The following is a 20,025-nucleotide window of genomic DNA, read 5'->3' on the forward strand; positions in this document are numbered from 1 at the left end:
GAACACAGGTCAACTTCCTCCATGTATTCGGGATCGATTTGTTCGGTCCGGTCATTCCATTCACTCCGCACTCGTTCTTGGGTTGGAAATCATATGTCCAGGCGGACCCTTCAACCGAGTTGGAACCGATTGAATCAAATGGCATTTCACCTCTCTACCCACGGGTCCTCCCTAGCAGACCTGCCGAAATCCAACGTATTTACATCCAAATTGCCTGCAGATCCGGCCTTTGAGACCCCAGAATCCTCACACAATGCGCCCCGGGAAACATTAGGACCTCGTATGGTGAAAGGCGCTTTGTTCACCTATGTCCGCCCGGAACCCACCGAGGGGCCAGAACTCCTGGGCGTGAGTCCCAAGGCAATGGAGGATCTAGGATTAAAGACCGGTGAGGAGAAGACTGCACAGTTTCAGGCGTTGGTTGCGGGTAATGAAATCTGGTGGGATGAGGAAAAGGGGGGCATCTATCCATGGGCCCAATGCTACGGCGGTCAGTGATCCATCCCTTTCCTATAGTCTGAGAAAGATATTGATACTGGTTCTGAGAATGTAGGTTGGCAATTGTAAGTGACATCCGCGTCCAGCTTATTGAAATGACAACCTGACCCTTCACAGTGGTTCCTGGGCTGGTCAGCTTGGAGATGGAGTATGTCCAAGTTTCTTTCTGCATTTTCTTGTCGCCGGACGCGCTAATGAGGTCTGTATAGCGGGCCATCAGTCTTTTTGAATGTACCAATCCACAGTCAGGTACTCGATATGAATTGCAGCTGAAAGGCGCGGGGAAGACGCCGTATTCACGGTTTGCCGATGGAAAGGCAGTTCTTCGATCGAGTATTCGTGAATATATCGTCTCAGAAGGTGCTGCCTTGCTTCCCCCCTTTGTGGTCGAATTTAGAAACTAAATATAACCCAGCTCTCAATGCCCTTGGCGTTCCTACCACCCGTGCTCTGTCTCTGACTCTGCTACCCAAGTCAAAGGTTCTGCGGGAGCGCCAAGAGCCCGGTGCGATTGTGGCTCGGTTTGCCGAATCTTGGCTACGCATAGGAACCTTTGATATTCTAAGGGCTCGTGGCGATCGCGACTTGATCCGAAAACTTGCCACCTACGTCGCAGAGGATGTCTTTGGCGGATGGGATAATCTTCCCGCGATCGTATCCGTACGAGAAGGCCAGTCGGCCTCAGAAATCGATAATCCTCGACGACAGGTACCCCGGGATGTAGTGCAGGAGCATCAGGGGTCCGAGGAGAACCGGTTTGCTCGCCTCTATCGCGAAATCACTCGACGCAACGCAAAGACCGTTGCCGCGTGGCAGGCTTATGGGTTTATGAACGGTGTGCTCAACACTGATAACACCTCCATTTACGGCCTGTCCCTTGATTATGGTCCCTTTGCATTCATGGATAACTTTGACCCTCAGTACACCCCCAATCATGACGATGCCATGTTAAGGTACTCTTACAAAAACCAACCTAGCATCATCTGGTGGAACTTGGTTCGACTGGGTGAATCCCTAGGGGAACTGCTGGGTGCCGGGAAGAAAGTGGATGACGAGAGTTTTGTCAAAGACGGCGTCACCGAGGAGATGGAACCGGAGCTTATCAAGCGTGCGGAAACCATCATCGACCGTACTGGCGAGGAGTTCAAGGCAGTCTTTTTGAACGAGTACAAGCGCCTCATGGCTCAGAGACTTGGACTGCAGACACAACAAGAATCCGACTTTCAAACCCTCTTCTCCGAGATGCTCGATACACTAGAAGCCCTGGAGCTGGATTTCAATCACTTTTTCCGCCGTCTCTCGGGGCTGAGTCTCTCCGAACTGGAGACCGAAGACCAGCGGACCGAAGCCGCAGCCCTCTTCTTCCATGCAGAAGGCTTCGGAGGCATTGGTTATACTGATGCATCGGCCAAAGATCGTATTGCCAAATGGCTAGACAATTGGCGAGCCCGCGTGCTCGAGGACTGGGGAGATCAAGATGCTGAACGACAAAAGGCCATGAAGGCAGTCAATCCAAAGGTAAGACTTCCTGCAACCTTGATTTATATCAAATATCTAACTCTATTTTCTCGTATTAGTTCATCCCGCGGGGATGGATTTTGGATGAAATTATTGAGCGTGTGGAGCGCAAGGGAGACCGAGAGATACTAGGACGGGTCATGCAGATGAGTCTGAACCCATTCAATGATGAGTGGGGTCTTCTAAAGGAGGAAGAGGAGCGCTTCTGTGGCGATGTGCCCAAATACAAGAGGGCAATGATGTGTAGTTGTAGTTCATGATCTGAGTTGGCCTTCGAAATTAATAAAGAGATGGGAGAATCAATATGCATTTCCCCATGCACCTAAGTATCTCCTGTAAAGCGCCCCAAAGAAAGCCATTCCATGCACACCCATTTTATTTTGCAAGCAGAATCGCCCCGTTGCACCCACGTGTCTGGTTAGACATACAAGGATTAGACTGCAAGAGGAAGAAAAGCAACATGCAAGACGCCCATGGTCGTGTTTCAAGCCGTGAGTGATAGTACAAAGTCAAAAGAACGGGGAAAGAGACATTTCAGATCGTGGCGCATGTGAAGTTATCGTTGGTTTGTGGAAAAATCCCTCGGGAAAGCACAGAACGAAAAAAAAAAAGACACCAGTTCTCCACCATTTTAGTTGGGGCACGCAGCCTGGACGTGACCGGGCTGCTTGCACTTGTAGCAGACACGCTCACCCCGGGCCTCGGTGGTGCAGTCACGGGAAACGTGGCCAACCTCGCCGCCTGTGATGCTTGATTAGAGTCTTGATTGTGTGAACCGAGGAAGAGCACTCACAGTTGTAGCACTTCTGTCCCTGAGTGCAGTCACGGGCCATGTGGCCAAATCCGCCACAGGAGTAGCAGGTCTGGGGACGTCCGCCGTATGAGGAGTTGAAACCACCACCGTTGTAGTTACCACCCTGGGAGCAGTTACGGGCAATGTGGCCAACCTGACCACACTTGTAGCACTCCTGAGAACCACCACCAGGGGCACCACCGAAGTTACCGCCGGCGCTGCCAGCCTGGGGGCACTCGCGGGAAAGGTGACCAGTCTGGCCACAGCGGTAGCAGGTACGCTCCTTGGGGGGGTTGGGGCACTCGCGGTCTAGACCTTGTTAGTCCGGTCTTCTGCATTCCTTCCCACGCTATGGTCCATCAGTATGAACTTACTGACGTGACCCTCACCACCACAGTTGTAGCTATTAGGAATATGTTAGCATTCAAAGTTTGTTATTCTGTCAAATATTAGGTACCGCAGCATACCAGGTAGGGGTTCCCTTCTTGGGGCAGTCCTTAGCCTAGAAGACAAGGGGTCAGTCTTCCACTCCGATATCAATTGAACCACTATCCAGATCACATTTCCCTGGTACAAGTACCTATGGGATCGGGGAAGGGTGGGTGTATCTTTACCTGGTGAGAGGCGTCACCGCCTACGAAGAAAAAAAAAAAGTCAGTCAAAAACTAGCCTGGTTGGTGCACATGTGCCTAGTCAAGTTGCAGATAAAAGAGGCGGATGGAAATCAAATGAACAAAAGCACAGGAGAGGAAGCATTTGATATGGTATCAAGTCACCCAGAACTGAAAGTTCTATCTCCTGCGCTTACTGTGCGGGTCATAGGCGAGCAGAGAACGGCAGGCAAGGAACGAGAAACGCACAGTTGTAACAGGCACGAGAGCGAGGATCCATTGTGATGGTTGGGTATTTGACGAAAGAAAAGGATTTTTTTTTTTTTCGGTTTGGTTAGGTAGAGAGAGAAGGTGGAAGAGGTTGAGAAGGAAAGAAATTTGTAGTGCGGGGGCCTTGTCTAAGGGAGAAAACTTCCCGCGCAAAGATTTCGGTGCGGGATTGAGATCTGGAACCGGGAAAGCCACCAACTTTGCAGAGAGGTAATATTTGGGACAATGTAAGGCAAGAGGGAAGAAGAAAAGAGTAGGACTGAAAACACCTTCAGATCCTGCATATATCTGCATAATGAAGCCAAATACTTCCTCCACATCTAGAACCTCATTTCCACAGCTCTTCTTCATGCCACATTCCATAGATCTTCCACCTCCTGGGACCCTCACGTTAAATATATTCATGGATGAGCCTGCTGGAATTTCCATCATACCGAACCCCATTGTGAGACCTGGCCATGTAAGACCAGGGCCATATAGGCCATAGGGCTAAATGGTCAAGATCCTGCTTCTGCTCTGTGAGGAGCCCACCAAGGCAGTCCCAGAGGGACTGAGCATCACGGTCCCTCAAAAGCCCATTAGGTCTCAAGCGAAGGGTTCAAAGTGGAAATTATAGAGAGTCAACTTTGACCATGATCGGTTGAAATGGCACTGAATCCGCTCCCTGTAAATGCCGACCATAGCATTGAACATGTCGCAACCGAAGGCACTGGGAGGAGCACGGGGGTGCTTAAGGAAGGGAAGGGAGACAAAAAAAATAAAAATAAAAAAAAGAGGCGACACCGGAAGATTGGTGTGCAGTTCGTCTTATACCTGGAGGCGACACCAAGTGCTGCCGGGGTCCCCGGTTCCTGAGTACCTTGTGCTACGCCGGTCCTTGGACCTGCGTTAGTGCTTCTCATACATTGATTGGGCTTTCGCAAATCTCCGAAAGGCACAAAAATTCATCTTTCTACGTCACTGCATCCCAAGATGTTATGTGAAATCATAACATTCTAGCAGTTGGGTGCCGACCGTCTTCTCCCTGAGTAGAAGAACTCGCTCCTCGTCGAATTCAATACATTCACGCATACAACCATGAGGTGTGCTGGAAACAGTATCCAACCCAGCGTTGTCTTGCGGTATGCTTTTGGTTTTGGTTTCCAGTTGTCGATTGTCAGGACTGACTTGAATACTGCTCTCTTCTTTTAATGGTCTGCGACTGCCCAGAGAAGGAACAGTTGTTTCAAGCTCCCAGATTCGAATCTCATTGCCCAGTGAATTCACAGAGACTGCCTTCCCTCGATTGGTCACTTGGACCGTCGAGACCGAAGACGTGTGGCCCCAGAGTCGTCGGCCACCTCGGACAAAAAGACTGTCGGAATTTGAGACAAGCAGATACATGGTCAGGGTGTTATCCGCGTGCGATGTTAGCAGATATGGATGGGAATAGGACATGGATGTTGGCGGCTGCTGGTGCAATATGGATGGTTCGGTAGGGGTCACAGATGAAGATGAATACATCGGGTCAAGGGTGGCGGAATGCCGGCGTTTATTGGACGGTTTAAGACGTTGGAGTGGACGGATGCCGTACTGAGAATCTACCGTAGTAGTGAGTCGGGATTCCAATTGGTGACCATCTTTATTGAACCGCAGCTCTTGGATCCCTAACGACCAACCGCACCCAATGTGATAGAAACTGTATACAATGGTGGCCACAATCTCAAATGTCGAAACGCGGAGAGAAAGGGTCATTGGGGCGACCATGTTTTCCGCTTGGAGGGACGCAATTTCACACGGCCCTACGGAGTCTTGAGTTTCCTCGGTAGACCGAGTGCGAAGGTCATACAAGGAGAGAATCTTATGTTGAGAGACCATCAAGACATAAGGTGATGACAAAGCCATGGCGGTGATGGCACCATCTCTGAATCCAATGTGGGAGGATCGTAGACCCAACCGGCATGTCCGAACATCATATACATAACGATTGAAGCGGCCATCCTCAAATCCTACAACGATTTCTTGTTCATCTGACAGCTGACTCACTGCCAAGGAGGTGGGGCGAGCCATAGAGCCCTTTGACTCCGAAGGTGAGATGCCAGACAAGCAGCTGGTTGGGTCTTTTGCGGCCCACGCTCGAAGCCCATGAGCAGCATCAACGGTGAAGACGATGCCGGCACAGAGTTTGACCAGCACATCAGGGCAGGGTGGTGCAAGAAATTCGACTTCAGTCACTCGGCAGGATCCATTGGACCAATTGTGCCGTAGGCGGTATTGTCGTTTCCAATTAGTTACCTTTCCCTCTTCAGCCAGATGGCTGTGATCGAGCCAGGTGGAGACTCGAGGCGAATACTCTGCCCGAGCTGGTAATGCCGTGGGTCTGGAATAAGCTAAACGACGGGCACGAGGCCGCACCCACTGTGAGTAGTACTGTCGCTTCCAGAGTTCGGAGTCTCCACCAAGAGCATGAAATCGGTGAGATAATCTAGATATTCAGCAACTTTGATCTGTCTCCCAGAAAAAAAGCATGACAAACCTTTGGCACACATTCAGCGATGATATCGAAAGAAACGAAAGGATATGTAGTAAAAGTTCGTTACTCAAAGAAGATAGGCGATCGACCGGAATCGTTGTCACATCTCGATTCCGCTTTGAGGATGCCAAATCTGACGGTGAACTTTCCCTCAGACGTTTGGGCATACTGCTGGGTCGTTTTAAGACCCATGAAACACATTAAAACATGCAAGTGTTTGGTGGGGAGTACATTGAGAAGCCTCGCGCTACGTTCCAAGGACCCCCCGATAAGGGTCACGTGCGATAAACAAGGCGGTCAGGGTATTACCCGTTGGGACGCGTCGCAACCCGCGTTTCCCTCCTATGGAACTTTTAGTAAGGACGAGACATACATTCCCATGGATATCCTGAAGGAGCTCCATGTCTCCATCACAGAGGCATGTGAGTCCTCTTTTGATCAGGCTTTCCAGAACCTACAGTCTAAACTTGCCATCCATCAAACCAGTCTGACGGAGGCTAAGAATGAAGCTGCTATTGCCAACGAGGCCCGCCAAACAGCAGAACGCAGAATACAAGAGCTCCAATGCGAAGTCACGGCACTGCGGGCAGAATTAAGCCATTATGATTCTAGCCCAGTCGATCTAGAATCCCCCGTCAAGCGGGATGACTTCGAAATTGAATTTGCCCCGGAGCACCTCTGGGGGATAGATCTGGAGGATGTGTCTCATTTACGAAAGATCCTGGAAACTAAGTACACGTCCCTGTATAATGATCTGCAGACATATTCTCAGAGCTGGGGCAGCTTGAAAGCCAAGGTTTTGCAACATAAGAAGAAATTGCGCTATGTGGACAAACAACTACAGCGGGATGAGTTTACACTCATACACAATGGTGCGGCAGTTACATTTAAGAGGGTTCAAAACTCAGATGCTAGCCATATCGATAAGGCTACAGTATCGTCCAGCTCAGTTACTGCGCAAAACATACAGAACCCGAGGGTTCCCCGCTCTGAACAGCCTAATAGCTCTGCTCAGAACCGGACTAGTTCAGCAGACACAACAAATACAATGAAAGCAGAGGAGCACAGCCAGCAATTCCCTGTTTCTGACCAGGCAGAACCGTATCCTACACAGTCTTCACCCGCGTGCGAACCGGGAGCCTCAGAGTCACCTTCGGATGTGCTCCATACGCTGCCAAATTTACAAAATCGAAAGAGGAAGCGTGTGGTGGCGCCTTCTCAGTCCCACGAAGGTGACTATACCGGCCGACCAATGCTGGTTAAAAATGAGACATTCTCTTCGAGCCCTTTGCAGCATTCAAATCATGTACTGGGATCGTTTTTCCCCAGCACCCAGGACTTGGATGACATCGGCGACACTGTGCTGACACCCACTAAACGACAGGCGCGCCGAGCAGTGCATTGGGCTGATACCTCGAGAGACCTGGATCATGTGCCAGGCCGGTCCTCTGTTTTACAACCCGTTGATGGCAATACGCGAACAGGAGGAGTTTCCAACTTGAGATTTGGCGACAAAAGGAATAAATCCACAGACCCGCGTGCGATCTTATCAGTGTCCGAAGATGGTGACGCTGGTGATCGTGGTGCCCATTTGCACTCTAGCAGCACTTCAAGGCTCCCTGCCGCATCAGCGAAGATCAAACCTCATTTTAATATCACTCAAGGCCGCCTAGAAAGTCTTCTTGAGAAGCCACTGCCGTCTAAATCACCTCTACCATCCTTAAAGGGCACGCCTGGGCGAAGTATTACGCAAGATTCTGGCCGAAACGGTCCCTCAAGAAGGAGCGGTGGACCCGTCGAATCTACAAGGACCCAATCATATTCACAGCAAAACGAGGAGTCTGCAAGCCAATCTACTCTGAATGTGCATCCCGAAGATGAACCATACAGATCACGCCCTCTCCATAGGCTGACTCTGGGTCATTTCAAACTCAATCCCAAAAGAAATGATGGGCTTGACTACGCATATAGCGAGGTTGTTCGCAAGAAAGATGATCGCAAATGCCTTGCCGGTTGTACGCAATCTGAATGCTGTGGAGGCCGATTTCGTGCAATGGCTCGTCTCGGTGGATTACCTGCCAAATCATCTTCAGAACAGGAGGAGGAAGACCAACGAGCCTTGGAAGAGTATATGGGGGAAGACTACCATCTGTTGGAAGGGCTAAGTGCACAAGATCGTGACCATCTTGTCGTCGAAGCCCGAGCCCGAGCCATAGCCAACCAATATGGCAAACACCGACATAATCACCAGCGTGCTCGGTCGCCCCCGGGATTTTGGCGAACTGATATGCCATCCACACAGGAACTCGAGTTTGACCGAGAAGCTGCACAGAGACAAGACCGAGAGAAGGTGGAGGAGCGATACCGCGAGGCCATGCGGCCCGGAGGGTTGTGGACCTGGGCAGATGAGTAGAAAAGGCTTTGTATTTGGATAAACTATCTCTGAGACTATTGTAAATCCCATATATATCTGAACATTATACCGTTTTTATACGAAAAACTGGTCTTAACACTATGTTCGAAGTACAAGTTCACTAGTATCGTTGAACCACAACCAACCAGGTCCAACCTGGACCTCGGCCCGTCTTTCTTGGCAGCCCGTGACCCCGACCTCTTACCCGCTCTCTCCCACGCGACTGCGCCTTGAGCGGCTGCATCAAGTTGAATCATGGAGACCGTTCGGAGCATCCAGAATCCCATCCCACCCAAGATGCTGCAACCATCTAAGTGGTTATCGATCTATGAGGACTTTGTAACCAAGAATGCCAGCTCAGTTGGCCAGGTCGAGTCCGCTCTGAGGTCGCTGACCTATATCATTCCAGGTAGGTGAAAGAGCAACCCAACTCTTCTAGTATTTATGCTTGAATCTATCACTAAGTAGGAAATGTCATTCTATAGGCCGATATCGTGAATCTGAGGTTGCTTCGGAGTGCGGTAAGTTCAAGTACCTGCAGCTGCAGGAGCACCAGGGGGGACTGTGACTGACAGCGCTATGCAGTACATTCGGGTGTACAGCTGTTATCATTATATCATGATTCCCTCGTTTCGCGGGTAGTCTCTCAATTGCCATCTACCGTCCCACGGCCGACACCAACTCCTCATGCTCGATACACGAAGTACTGGACCTCACGTTCCTCGCTCTATCGTCGTGTAGCTCTCGCGCTTCAGATGCTTCAATACACGGAACTTCTGTGGGAAATGTCAGCCCGTCGGCGTGGCCAGAAGACTCGCTGGCGCATCGTTGTGTTCATCGAATTCGCCAAGGCAATCTGCCGGCTACTCCTCCTTCGATTGACCAATTCTCGGCCGCTTGTGAATCCACCATTACCCGAGCGCGAAGTCGATCCACGGACAACGGAAGAGGATAATCAGGGTGACTGGAATGGCATGGACACGCCTATCAGTGAGCACTCATCAGATTTAAGCTGGACGATGCCTCGTACAGGATTATCCCTTCCATCCCTCCCAGACGTCAATGACGTATCCAACTATCTCATCTCAAAGGTACTCACAGCAGATGACATCAAACCTGCTAAAACTTTACTTCACCGGGTTACCGGCCAAGGTCAGCTAGCGGAGATCCTTTACATTCTGCGACCTGTTGTATATGCCTTGGCGATGCAGCGGTGGAGCGGAGACAAGCGGAGCTGGCGCCCGTGGCTGATTGGATTTGGAATGGAATACGGCTGTCGTCAGCTTGCCAAGCGAGACTTCCGTGAGCGTGTTGCTGGTGGTCTCCGGGGACTTACAGGTCTTGAGCGAGAGGAGTTGAAAAAGCGAGGATGGTCGATGGGATGGTGGATGATGCGAGGCGCATTTTATGAGAATATCACGAAGTACGAATTCATCTCAGAATCTCCTATTGATTACACAGACTGACATCCAGCAGATCATGGCTACACAGTCTAACCAACAAAATGAAGGGGAAGCCGCTGCTTGACTTGATAGGGAGTGTGGTGGAAGACTACGAATACCTGTGGGACAATTACTACTTCTCGACTGCCACCTTATGATTGTTCTGCACAGATTTCTCTTCTTCCGTGATACCCGGTTTGTTTAAAACTTCTTCTACATCTCTTCCTATGGTTGTGCATTGCTCTTGTAATGAGCGCCTTTCCTTTGCTCATGGTTAAAGCATGCCTCGCGGGGGTTGGGGGGGGGGGGGGGGGGTATCATCAATTGTTACAATAGCCTCATTATGTCTAAATACCATGTGTCCGTACGTCATATAATTTCCGCCTGTCTGCTCCCATACCAATCTCGTAGTCCATGTTGGCCAGAGCCTTTCGCGGGTCCAGCCGTCAACAGGAATTCGAGCCTGCCATTTCCTTCGTCGTCCTCTTCAGGCCAGTCTACCCGGGCGCCACCTTTCATATCCAACATTTCTTTAGCGGTACCCCAGCTGAATCGACACTCGTTGCCCCAACCGAAGACCGGGTCCATGTTCCTTCGAAGCCAACCGACACACTTTGAATCCGAGGGATAACCACTGCCCCATCCCTCCGGAGCATCGAATACGTCCGCGCCAGACTGCTGAGCACACAGAACAGCTTGGTATAGCACCTCAAGCGCGACATCACGCGTCACTTTGGCGGCCACACTTGCCGCACTGACGCACGGGTACAACGAGTCCGCCTTCTTAGCCACAGTGATCTTCAAAGACGGGAAGATCCGTTCTAACTTTTGTTGGTATGTCGCTGGGTTTCCAATGGTATCAATGTACACCTCTTGCACATTGACCGAACGATCCTGCACCACCCCTCGAATGATCTCAATTGTGGCATCCATAGCTTGCGCGTTCAGATTGTAGACGGCGGAGCCTGGCTTCAACATACCCGAGGAAATGTCACGGGCTGACAAAACTTTGATCGCGTAGCCACATGACTCGAATAATTTGTTGCCCGGGGTGTTAAGTAGTCGCATTAGGTTGGCGCGCACTCCGGGGGTGAGGACTTTACTGTCGTCGAAGCTGTGGTCTTGTGCCAGAAGGGAGTGATGTAAATCGATTGGCAAGTAGAAGGCACCGTAGACCATTGGACCTAGAACAGGCCCACGACCAGCCTCATCGACGCCAAGTACGCATGGCGTGTTTTCTGTGGATGAAGCGTGGGCTGTGATAGCTGCCGGGCAGGGCGTATAATAGGCGTAGGATTCACCGGAGAGGAGACGAGCCGAGTCCACACTGGGAGGAATGAAAGACAAATCTTCCTGGGTTGAATTGTTATCCTTCATGTTGTTCGAGGTGTGTGATGAGTGGAATGATTCGAGCGATATAAAGTGATGATCAAATATGCAAACGCGTCGACCGCTCGGGTTTAGCGGCACGCGTTGCTTTCCCCCCAAATTCCGGCGCATTCCTCCTTCCCCTCCGTGACAATCTTGCTCTTCTACCACACAATCACCAAGGGGTGAACCCCCGATATTTGGTCGCGAAGCTCCAGTGATAGTTCTCTAATTTGTTCATATCCCACAAATCCTGCCAAAAATGGCTCGTGGGGCCAAGGCCCGCGAGTATGACTATTCCGCAGTAGGAACTCAAGGAAGGTTCGTCGCGCAGAAACTCTTGCGACGGAAAATTGCCGCCGGCTAACCTATGCAATTCACTCAGACGGACCGGTATCACCTTGAAAGAAGGAAAACGCGATGAGCATGGCATGGAAGAAGTGGACGGGCTTTTTTCATCTCCTGAGAAATCGCCGGCAGAGGTGGATGGTTTTGATGATAGGGACCTTGAAGACTCGATGGGTTCTGATGGGATGTCTATGGATGAAGGTATGAGGTCCTCGATATTCGGACATATTGGCAGGGAATTCTGACGCGCGTGTATGTTAGGCAACGCGCCTGGTCCCATGGACTTCCTCAATGCCGCCAACGCTTCGCGTCCTGCCTTATTACCTCCGCCCGGTCGTTCGCCTGCAAAGGGATTCGCTTCATCGACCCGCAGATCGCCTGTTTTGCGCTCGACACCAGATCAAGAGGAGGACCTGTTATCGCCTAGCCCCTCAGATGGTAAAGGCTTGACTAAGACCCATGGTTCGCGACAGGAACCCTCTCCATTGACTACTCGATCAGTAAACGCGGGTGTCTCCAAGCAGAGAAATAATGCCCAGAAGGCCACAAAGGCGCAATTAGTAGCGCCTGAGTCGCCCGTCGTGCATGACTTCTCGGACGGCGAGGGTGATGAAAACGCCAATTCATTTCTTCCCGAAGACAATGATTTTGGAGACAGCTTCGATGCTGGAAATGAAACTGTCATTCCCGACGACGACGTTCCCGAGCCCCTAGCGCAAGACCAGAGTGATGCCGAGAACGACTCGCCTCGGCCAGCAGAAGACGTACGTTCCGCGCCAAAGACGTCTACAACGGCATCAAAACCGACAAAGAAAGCTCTTACAGCGAAGGCCTCCAAGCCAGAGAAAAGTGAAACTAAAAGTGGACGGCGAGGCCGACCTCCGAAGAACTCACGTACCCTCGACGAAGAATCAGCCGATGCCAGGCCATCCAAGAGGCAAAAGATTCCAAACAGCCAGCCTCAAGCGAACCGTAAACCGCTGGACCCTGAACTGAACAAAGTCGTTGAGAATTATACCCAGCGTTCAGGTCCATTAAAGGGCCGCAGCTTGTACATTCTGAAGAGAGAGAACCCCACAGATCAAAGCTCCACACATACTCGGTCGGGGCGCGCATCGATCCGGCCTTTGGCGTACTGGCGCAACGAAAGGTGTGTCTACGGAGACGGAGAGGCTGAAGAGGGCCAACGCTTCCCATTGTCAACGATTAAGGAAATTGTTCGCGCCGAAGAGCTTGAACCGGAGCGAACCAAGAAAGGCAAACGTGCCGGTCGAAAGTCAAAATCCAAGAAGCAAGCAGAGTCTTCCGATAACGAAGATGAGCATCTGGATGTGTGGGAGAAAGAAAGCGGTGTTCTCCATGGTTTTGTCCCCAGATGGGATCCTAAGTCTCAAACCAGCACCAAGGAGGAGGACGTCATCGGTAAGTGCTGCGTATCTCACTCGTACTGGATCTTGCTAATCCAGTCCTGCAGATATTGCATATGCGCCTTCTGGCATTGAGACAAGAGAGGTCAAAGATTCCACATTCCGATTTGCAAAGCTGCTCAGCTCTTCTTTCATCGGATCAGGGGTCGTAGAACTTCCGCCGGAAGGTGTGAAGAGACCTAAGAACTCAAAGAAGATGCACATGGTCTTTTATGTCTGTCATGGACGAGTGCAGGTCGATATTTCTGGGGTGCAGTTCAGCGCTGGCAAAGGATGTGTATTCCAGGTCCCACGCGGTAAGTCCACTCTTCCATCGCAATCCAAGCTCCCAACTAACGTCGGTCTGCTTTAGGCAACTACTATAGCTTCCAGAACGCTCATAGCAAAGAAGCTCGGCTATTCTTCACGCAGGGCTGTGTCCCGGGTGAGGACGAGATAGCTGCATCTAGATCCAGAAATGCTGTCCAGGAAAGCGAATTCGAGGGTGAAGGTACGGGCGAAGGTGAAGCGGAGCCCGAAAATGACCCTACACCGGTAATCAAAAAGGCCCGCGGTCGTCCCAAGGGCAAGCAGAAGGCAAAATAGATTTGCCTTGGCGATCTGTATCTGTTTGTAGCCTTTTTGATTCATTTCCATGTCACGGCGGTGTTGACAATGTGCCACGATACCACATGCCTCAAGCGTTCGCAATTTTTTTTCTACGACTCTTTCTTTAATTGAGATGTTCTATCAGCTTAATCTTTTGGCGCTAATCCGGTGTGGAGGAATTGGAAGTAGAGACTTTATATCAATGAACATGGTTATCTCCGCAGCCTTGAGTCCGAGTTCAGATCTCCTCCATCAAGTCATCCAAGTCGTCATCCAGGCCCAAGGGAGGGAAATCCCCAACCTCGAGTTTGTCCGGCTTCACGAAGGCACCCCGCTTCTCAAGGCATTCGAAATAACGTTGCCCATTAATGCTGCCATCATTTTTTCCCGTCGGTTCATCCAGCTCGACACCTATCCAGATGGGCTGCAGCTCCACGGGGAGCTCCCCCTCCTTCTCAAGTTCGCGGCCAGGTCCAGATACTGGGATCGAAGGCACAGGTCCAACAAATCGAATGATTCCTCGTCTGATATGGGGTGGCGACGATGGCAGAATAATAACTCGTTTCGACACCGCAATGCCTGTAACCAAATGGTGAGATCAATATCAAAATCCTTTCCTTGCAGAACGTACCTCGAGAGGCTATCTCAGCCTGGTCTTTTGCTACTTGCTGACGAAGGGATTCTTCGGGTGAAAGCGCATTGGGATCAAAGCGGCCCAACTTTTGGTTCTTTTTCCATGCCAATACAGAGTTTGAAAGAGACTCGTACGTCTCCGTGGGTAGCTCGTATTTCTCCACAGATGAAAGGTCGGTGAAGTTGGGTCTCATGGCCTGTGGGCGGGAATCGTGGACCTACGAAGACTTTTAGCAACTAGTATCCAAGGATAGACACTTTCTTGGGTCGCTCGATCTGTTCAAAGAAAATCATCGTAATGATCATCAATGACTTAACAAGGGCGTGTCAAGCATTCGGCTTAGTGCCAAGTTCACATAAAGGTAGAACAAACAAAGTGTATCCACAGAACAAAAACCGAGCAATAGCTTTTCAAGTCCAAGAGAGGGAAGTTCAAGCAAGAGACTCGTCACGAGAGCCATCAAAGAAAACAAAACCTACCACAATCTCTGATCCTTTGGCCAGCCCCCAATCCCCGATAGCCCGATCCTCCTCATCTGCCCACTGATCAGGTCGACCAGGTACCTTAACAAGCAGACGCTGGCATCCCGGGGGACACCGGTCATGGTCTCCAGCTTCCCTTTGAGCTGAAACACTGTCCATGTCGGGGTGATGCGGCGCTCAGTGACGAAGCGAGGCTCTGCATCAGCCGTCCGTGAAAATGCGGCATTGGTGATGATGACGGAAACATCTGCCGGAGTAGGTTGAAATGCCATCTTGACTGGGAAATGCCCGTCAGGGGTTTCGCTATCTTTTCCTTGACGTGGGTTCTGTGGGGAAATGTTAGAGCTGGTACGTGTAGTCCCGGCAAGAACGAATGGAAGACAGCTTGAGATAGCACAATAGAGAAAAGGCAGAGATCTGTGATCCTGCAAGCATCACAACGCAGGGACTCAAACGGCTCCAAAAACATTCCCTCAAGAAGTTTTGATATTGGCATATGCATCACGAACCCCTCTTCAAGGTGGGGCTCTGGAACCATTGGCCTTCAGACGAGCCCCCAACTTGCACCATTGATAACTTTAGAAAGACTTGCATCGCAGATAAATGTACTTACAATTTCTTGACCCGAAGCGAGTGATGCTCCTGAACACAAGGCACGATCCATGGATGAGCCCTGCAGGTGCTTAGTCATCCAGGGCACGATCCTTCAAATGCTCTATATCAGGTGAAACGCAGTGACATTCAACGGAAGTCTATTCAGGAGACTGGATCGATTGGAAATCGAGCAGAATCCCGATTCAGACAGAATGAAATGTCGATCAAGAACGGTCTCAATTGAAATTGGATTGTAAACGGGGAAATCACAGATCTGGTCCTACATGTTTCGATGGAATTGATATAGAGATTATACAGATACGGGGTATCCACCAGTATCGATCAATAGCATTCGGTATCGAAGCGACACGGACACCTTGCGTTGTGAGCAAAAACCGTGGGGATTCACTTTCAAAATCCCAGGTCCAAACCACGTGATGTCCCTCGCTTGACCTCAAGATCACTCAAACTTAGGGACTTCGCAACCCGCAACCATGTCCCACGCTGAGGATTACGAGCAACAGAACGTGCACGAGGTCTATCAGCAGATTGCCCAGCACTTCTCTGCGACCCGTTATAAGGTATCGTTTTGTCCAGTCCATTTAGTCCGGACTTGCCACTTACCTCCGTAGCCATGGCCGATTGTGGAACAATACCTACAGAATCTCACGCCTGGATCTATCGGCCTTGATGTGGGCTGTGGAAATGGCAAGAACTTAATGGTTAATCGCAATGTCTTCATTATTGCATCGGATCGGTAAGTCTACAGTACGGAGCAAACTCAAATATCGGGTCCTTTTTTTAAATGTGTATTTTTGGGGGAAGTTATCTGTATCATAAGCTTCGGAATTTCTTTCTCTTCTCTTCTGGCCTTCGATCTGGTTCACTCATGAATTGAACAGGTCGGAAAATTTGGCTCGAATTGCTCTTCAGCATCAACCCCATTCAGCCGTGGTGGCTGATATTCTCCACCTTCCGCACCGAGATGGGTACTTTGACTTTGCAATGTGTATTGCCGTCGTGCACCATCTGTCTACCCCGGAGCGGAGGGTGCAGGCCATCGCTGAGATTCTGCGAACCGTGAAACGCGGCTCAGATACGCAACCAGGCGGTACCGTCTTGGTTTATGCCTGGGCCCTGGAGCAGAAGAATAGTCGTCGTGGCTGGGATAAAGGAGACCAGCAAGATATCATGGTTCCTTGGGTTCGGAAGAACCCATCAGCGCCGGAGGAGTCCCAGACTTTCAACCGGTATTACCATCTGTTCGAAGAAGGCGAATTGGAGCGAGATATCGAGAGTGCTGGCGGTCATGTGGTGACGTCGGGATATGAGAAGGATAATTGGTGGGCTATCGCCACTCCCAAAGTCAGCCCAGGATGATGTGTGGTTTTATTCCGAGATCCAGCCTCGATAATTCACCAGAAACCCGGGGTTTTCTCAAATCAAGAGATCGGGGCAAAATCGGATTGCCCTCCAATGAAACATAAGAGAATCTCCAAAAGGACAAAGAAAAGAAAAGACAGCAAAGAAAACGCGCAAGTCGCAAGGGTGGCGGAAAAAAAACAAAATCTCTATTCAAATCACGACCTCCCACTAATCACGGTATACCTCCAGCCGGCGCTATGCAAGTCGTATCAGAAAACAAAGGAAAGCCGTACGTGAATCGTCATCACATCTTAGGGCAACGTCCGTGGGGGCATTCCCATATGTGGGCCCATCATTCCGGGCGGAGGAATGCCCATCTCGGGTCGGCCCATCCCATAGTACTCTCGTGGAGGTTGAGGAGCTGGTGGTGCAGGTGCGTATGCAGGGACCCCCGCCGTCAGTTCTTCGAGGGATGGTAGTTGAGGGGCCAGGCCTGGGTGACCTGGGATGGCGCGGGTGATAGAACTCTTCCGTGGCCGAGCCAAAGAAGTGCTGGCTCGACGAGTTCTGGTGGCGGGGGGGTCGATCGCATGGCTTGATAAGGAAAAGGGCACCACGCCTGCGCGGCGGGCCATCTCCTGCTCTCCCAGTTGCCAGTGCATTGCCTCTGCAGCACGCCATGGGATAGCCATTTCCTCGGCCACTTTGGACCACATCTCTGCCTTGAATCTATTCAATCAACTTCCACGTCAGCAAGTTTTCATTTCCCGTGTGTGCCCTGGCTGTTTTCTGTTCCTTCCGTTGTTGTGGTGGGGAGAGGAAATGGAATCAGCCTACCGTTCATATAAACGAGCCAGTTTGTTCTTCTTGTCCTCATCCCACTCGCTGCGACGCTCCAGGTAATTTTGATAGTGAAGACGGCAGCTGATCGCACTGCGACCTGGCAGCCGTTTGCTAATATCCTCCCATTTCATACCACTGCCCCGCAGCTCAATAATCAAGGCATCCTCCTCGGGTGACCATTTGGACTGCTTCTTCGCAGGAGATTCCGCCGTATGGGCGGGTTGCAGACGCTTGGGAGCGCCAGTTGGGCCCGTCTTGGTTAATGGCGGTGGCACAGCCATCGGAGGACCGGCCAAGAAGGATGTACCGGGGAGAGGACCTGACATCCTCGGGGGATAGAGAGGGGCAGGGTTGCCCGAGGTTTCTTCCTCATCTTGGGGCTTGAGTAGCAGTGAGATATCCACTTTGGCGGGCGGCAAGATAGGCCGGTTTTGTAACGCAATCATATGCGCGATGGGGGTGGCGTCTTGGGAGGGGTTCTTGTTCTCAAAAGTCGAAATAGTGGTGTCTTTTTTTGCTTTTAAGAAATATAAAAAGAAGGCCAAAAAAACCACCACAAACCACCAAACAACAATACCTGATTCTTGTTTCTCAAGGATCACCAAGGACCACGGAGAGATGGGAATCCGTTTGGAGGGACACAATGAGCACAGGGCGAAATGGCAGGCAGACTCGTGATCTCTCTTCCCAATGACGAGTCAAAAACCAAAAAAAAAAAATAAAAAAAAAAAAAAAAACCCCCCCAAAAATTTCCTTTGCGGATGATCAGTTCAGGGACCGAGAACTTGGATCAAATGCTCCGTGATTCTTCACGAAACCCAAACACCGTTGGTCTTGTGCAACGAATGGTGAGGTCAGAGGAGAGGGTTTCTCTGGCAGAAATGGCGGGCCAAGGTACCGTGGATAAGGTCCTCCAGGAACCGAAGAAAACGAGGTGATATAAGAAGAGGGAAGAAGGGGAGAAGGAAGAAGAGCCAAAGAAAGGTATCAACTGGAGTTGAGGAGAAGCCAAAGAAATATCAGAGATGAGCGTCTAGAAGTGTAGGAGGAAGAGAGTCCAGAACGTGAAGATGAAACGGGGAAGTATACGTATAGTATTGTAAGGGTAAGAAAAGAGGGTCATAATATCGATCCACTGGTTTTTTAAATTAATAGCGGTCAAACCTCTATTGCAATCTTGTCTTGATTAGTTCTTAATTCGCATCTATTCCATTCTAATTCTTCTATTTTTCCGAGGGTATTCTCAAAAGTCCTAATTATGTGTGGGTGGTGGCGAGGGTTCTCTGGTGCTGGTGCTGGTGCTGGTGCTGGTGCTGGGGATGGCGATGGTTCATGCGATAGGGCTCACCTCTCTCGAACCCAGGGGAGGGAAAAAGGAAAAAGGAGAAGAGGGGGAGACCCGCATTCATCCTTGAGTGAAATGAGGGTGAGAATGCGTAACGGGACACTTTAAAGGCACTGACCACACTAGCCCAGACACTAATTTCGCCCTAATGCCATGCCGTTGTGACTAAAACATGCCTGGACCCAGATCGGACTCAACGGCTTTCTGCTCCACTAGCCATCACGAGGGGTATGGGAGACTGGGATCTGGGGTGTTCTTGTCCCACTTGTGCTGTTGCAGCCTCAGTGCAACCACTCGGGGATTTTTCTCATTTCTTAGGGCTTGACGGGGGCGTTTTTACGCCGCCGTGACTGGTTTGCCCTCCCCTCTTGGACCGGGTGCGATGGTTGGTGAGACTTGAGCTTATAGCTATAGCTCTGTAATTTTGATTTGGTTTGGGATTTTATTCGGATTTATTTTATTTCGATTTTGGGCGGGATTTTTCATCTCTATTTTCGCCCATTTCCCTGGTCTCCACTCGATTCCGAGTTCCTGGTTTCCCGTTTCTTTTTTTTTTTTCATTTCGTTATTATTTTCCTGTTCGAGTCGACTTCCCATGGAAAGGAGATTGGAGTCCTTGGGTTGTCAGGAACGTCAACCTCGGTAATGAACTGTCAACCCTTTTTTTTTTTTTTTTTTTTCTATTTTGAATTGGTTCTTCCAGAACCTCTCGTACCCTCAACGGACGTTGTGTACTGCCGAGACGTCGTGCAGACCGTCGTTCGCAGATAAACATCCAAGTCACTTCTGGGAAATTGGTTCCCGTTGATCCTGGGCCTAGAATCCAAATCACGTCCCAGTTCCCATGTTTTGGAGAAAAAAACAAAACAAAACAAAACAAAAAAGAATATTAAAGTAGGTTGGGGCCCGATCGCATGAAGGACCGGATCGGCGACATTCTCCGTTATAGCTTACCTGGGTATGACTAGGGGGAA

The 20,025-nt window shown here is 50.4% G+C and overlaps 10 protein-coding genes across 10 annotated transcripts; 5 read left to right on the forward strand and 5 right to left on the reverse strand.

Moving 5' to 3' along the window:
• Positions 1-138: 138 nt before the first annotated feature.
• N7484_005602 (uncharacterized protein) lies at positions 139-2,276 on the forward strand (the record flags this gene model as incomplete). The annotated part of the gene is made up of 6 exons (XM_057116021.1): positions 139-490; positions 554-563; positions 616-646; positions 708-858; positions 914-2,016; positions 2,076-2,276. The coding sequence occupies 6 exons, from the start codon at positions 139-141 to the stop codon at positions 2,274-2,276; spliced, it is 1,848 nt and encodes a 615-aa protein (XP_056971904.1).
• Positions 2,277-2,647: 371 nt separating this feature from the next.
• On the reverse strand, positions 2,648-3,700 carry N7484_005603 (uncharacterized protein; the record flags this gene model as incomplete). The annotated part of the gene is made up of 6 exons (XM_057116022.1): positions 2,648-2,757; positions 2,810-3,118; positions 3,184-3,212; positions 3,277-3,311; positions 3,424-3,443; positions 3,670-3,700. The coding sequence occupies 6 exons, from the start codon at positions 3,698-3,700 to the stop codon at positions 2,648-2,650; spliced, it is 534 nt and encodes a 177-aa protein (XP_056971905.1).
• Positions 3,701-4,665: 965 nt separating this feature from the next.
• N7484_005604 (WD domain protein) lies at positions 4,666-6,369 on the reverse strand (the record flags this gene model as incomplete). The annotated part of the gene is made up of 2 exons (XM_057116023.1): positions 4,666-6,154; positions 6,206-6,369. 2 exons carry the CDS (start codon positions 6,367-6,369, stop codon positions 4,666-4,668), a joined length of 1,653 nt encoding a protein of 550 aa, XP_056971906.1.
• A 212-nt stretch (positions 6,370-6,581) lies between these two features.
• Positions 6,582-8,615, forward strand: N7484_005605 (SAE2 C-terminal domain-containing protein; the record flags this gene model as incomplete). The annotated part of the gene is made up of 1 exon (XM_057116024.1): positions 6,582-8,615. The coding sequence occupies one exon, from the start codon at positions 6,582-6,584 to the stop codon at positions 8,613-8,615; it is 2,034 nt and encodes a 677-aa protein (XP_056971907.1).
• Positions 8,616-8,870: 255 nt separating this feature from the next.
• N7484_005606 (peroxisomal membrane protein PEX16) lies at positions 8,871-10,215 on the forward strand (the record flags this gene model as incomplete). The annotated part of the gene is made up of 4 exons (XM_057116025.1): positions 8,871-9,024; positions 9,101-9,136; positions 9,201-10,038; positions 10,092-10,215. The coding sequence occupies 4 exons, from the start codon at positions 8,871-8,873 to the stop codon at positions 10,213-10,215; spliced, it is 1,152 nt and encodes a 383-aa protein (XP_056971908.1).
• A 211-nt stretch (positions 10,216-10,426) lies between these two features.
• Positions 10,427-11,434, reverse strand: N7484_005607 (ribonuclease H2 catalytic subunit RNH201; the record flags this gene model as incomplete). The annotated part of the gene is made up of 1 exon (XM_057116026.1): positions 10,427-11,434. The coding sequence occupies one exon, from the start codon at positions 11,432-11,434 to the stop codon at positions 10,427-10,429; it is 1,008 nt and encodes a 335-aa protein (XP_056971909.1).
• Positions 11,435-11,687: 253 nt separating this feature from the next.
• N7484_005608 (Cupin domain protein) lies at positions 11,688-13,785 on the forward strand (the record flags this gene model as incomplete). Its single annotated transcript, XM_057116027.1, has 5 exons — positions 11,688-11,746; positions 11,811-11,974; positions 12,035-13,195; positions 13,248-13,496; positions 13,553-13,785. 5 exons carry the CDS (start codon positions 11,688-11,690, stop codon positions 13,783-13,785), a joined length of 1,866 nt encoding a protein of 621 aa, XP_056971910.1.
• A 241-nt stretch (positions 13,786-14,026) lies between these two features.
• N7484_005609 (TBCB family protein) lies at positions 14,027-15,176 on the reverse strand (the record flags this gene model as incomplete). The annotated part of the gene is made up of 4 exons (XM_057116028.1): positions 14,027-14,367; positions 14,420-14,639; positions 14,902-14,957; positions 15,020-15,176. The coding sequence occupies 4 exons, from the start codon at positions 15,174-15,176 to the stop codon at positions 14,027-14,029; spliced, it is 774 nt and encodes a 257-aa protein (XP_056971911.1).
• An 816-nt stretch (positions 15,177-15,992) lies between these two features.
• On the forward strand, positions 15,993-16,878 carry N7484_005610 (tRNA (carboxymethyluridine(34)-5-O)-methyltransferase; the record flags this gene model as incomplete). Its single annotated transcript, XM_057116029.1, has 3 exons — positions 15,993-16,079; positions 16,131-16,255; positions 16,401-16,878. 3 exons carry the CDS (start codon positions 15,993-15,995, stop codon positions 16,876-16,878), a joined length of 690 nt encoding a protein of 229 aa, XP_056971912.1.
• A 296-nt stretch (positions 16,879-17,174) lies between these two features.
• Positions 17,175-18,152, reverse strand: N7484_005611 (MYB DNA-binding domain protein; the record flags this gene model as incomplete). Its single annotated transcript, XM_057116030.1, has 2 exons — positions 17,175-17,592; positions 17,701-18,152. The coding sequence occupies 2 exons, from the start codon at positions 18,150-18,152 to the stop codon at positions 17,175-17,177; spliced, it is 870 nt and encodes a 289-aa protein (XP_056971913.1).
• Between the last annotated feature and the right edge of the window lie 1,873 nt (positions 18,153-20,025).

This window comes from Penicillium longicatenatum, assembly GCF_028827895.1.
Source record: "Penicillium longicatenatum strain IBT 33135 chromosome Unknown contig_3_segment0_segment0, whole genome shotgun sequence".
Lineage (NCBI taxonomy): Eukaryota > Fungi > Ascomycota > Eurotiomycetes > Eurotiales > Aspergillaceae > Penicillium > Penicillium longicatenatum.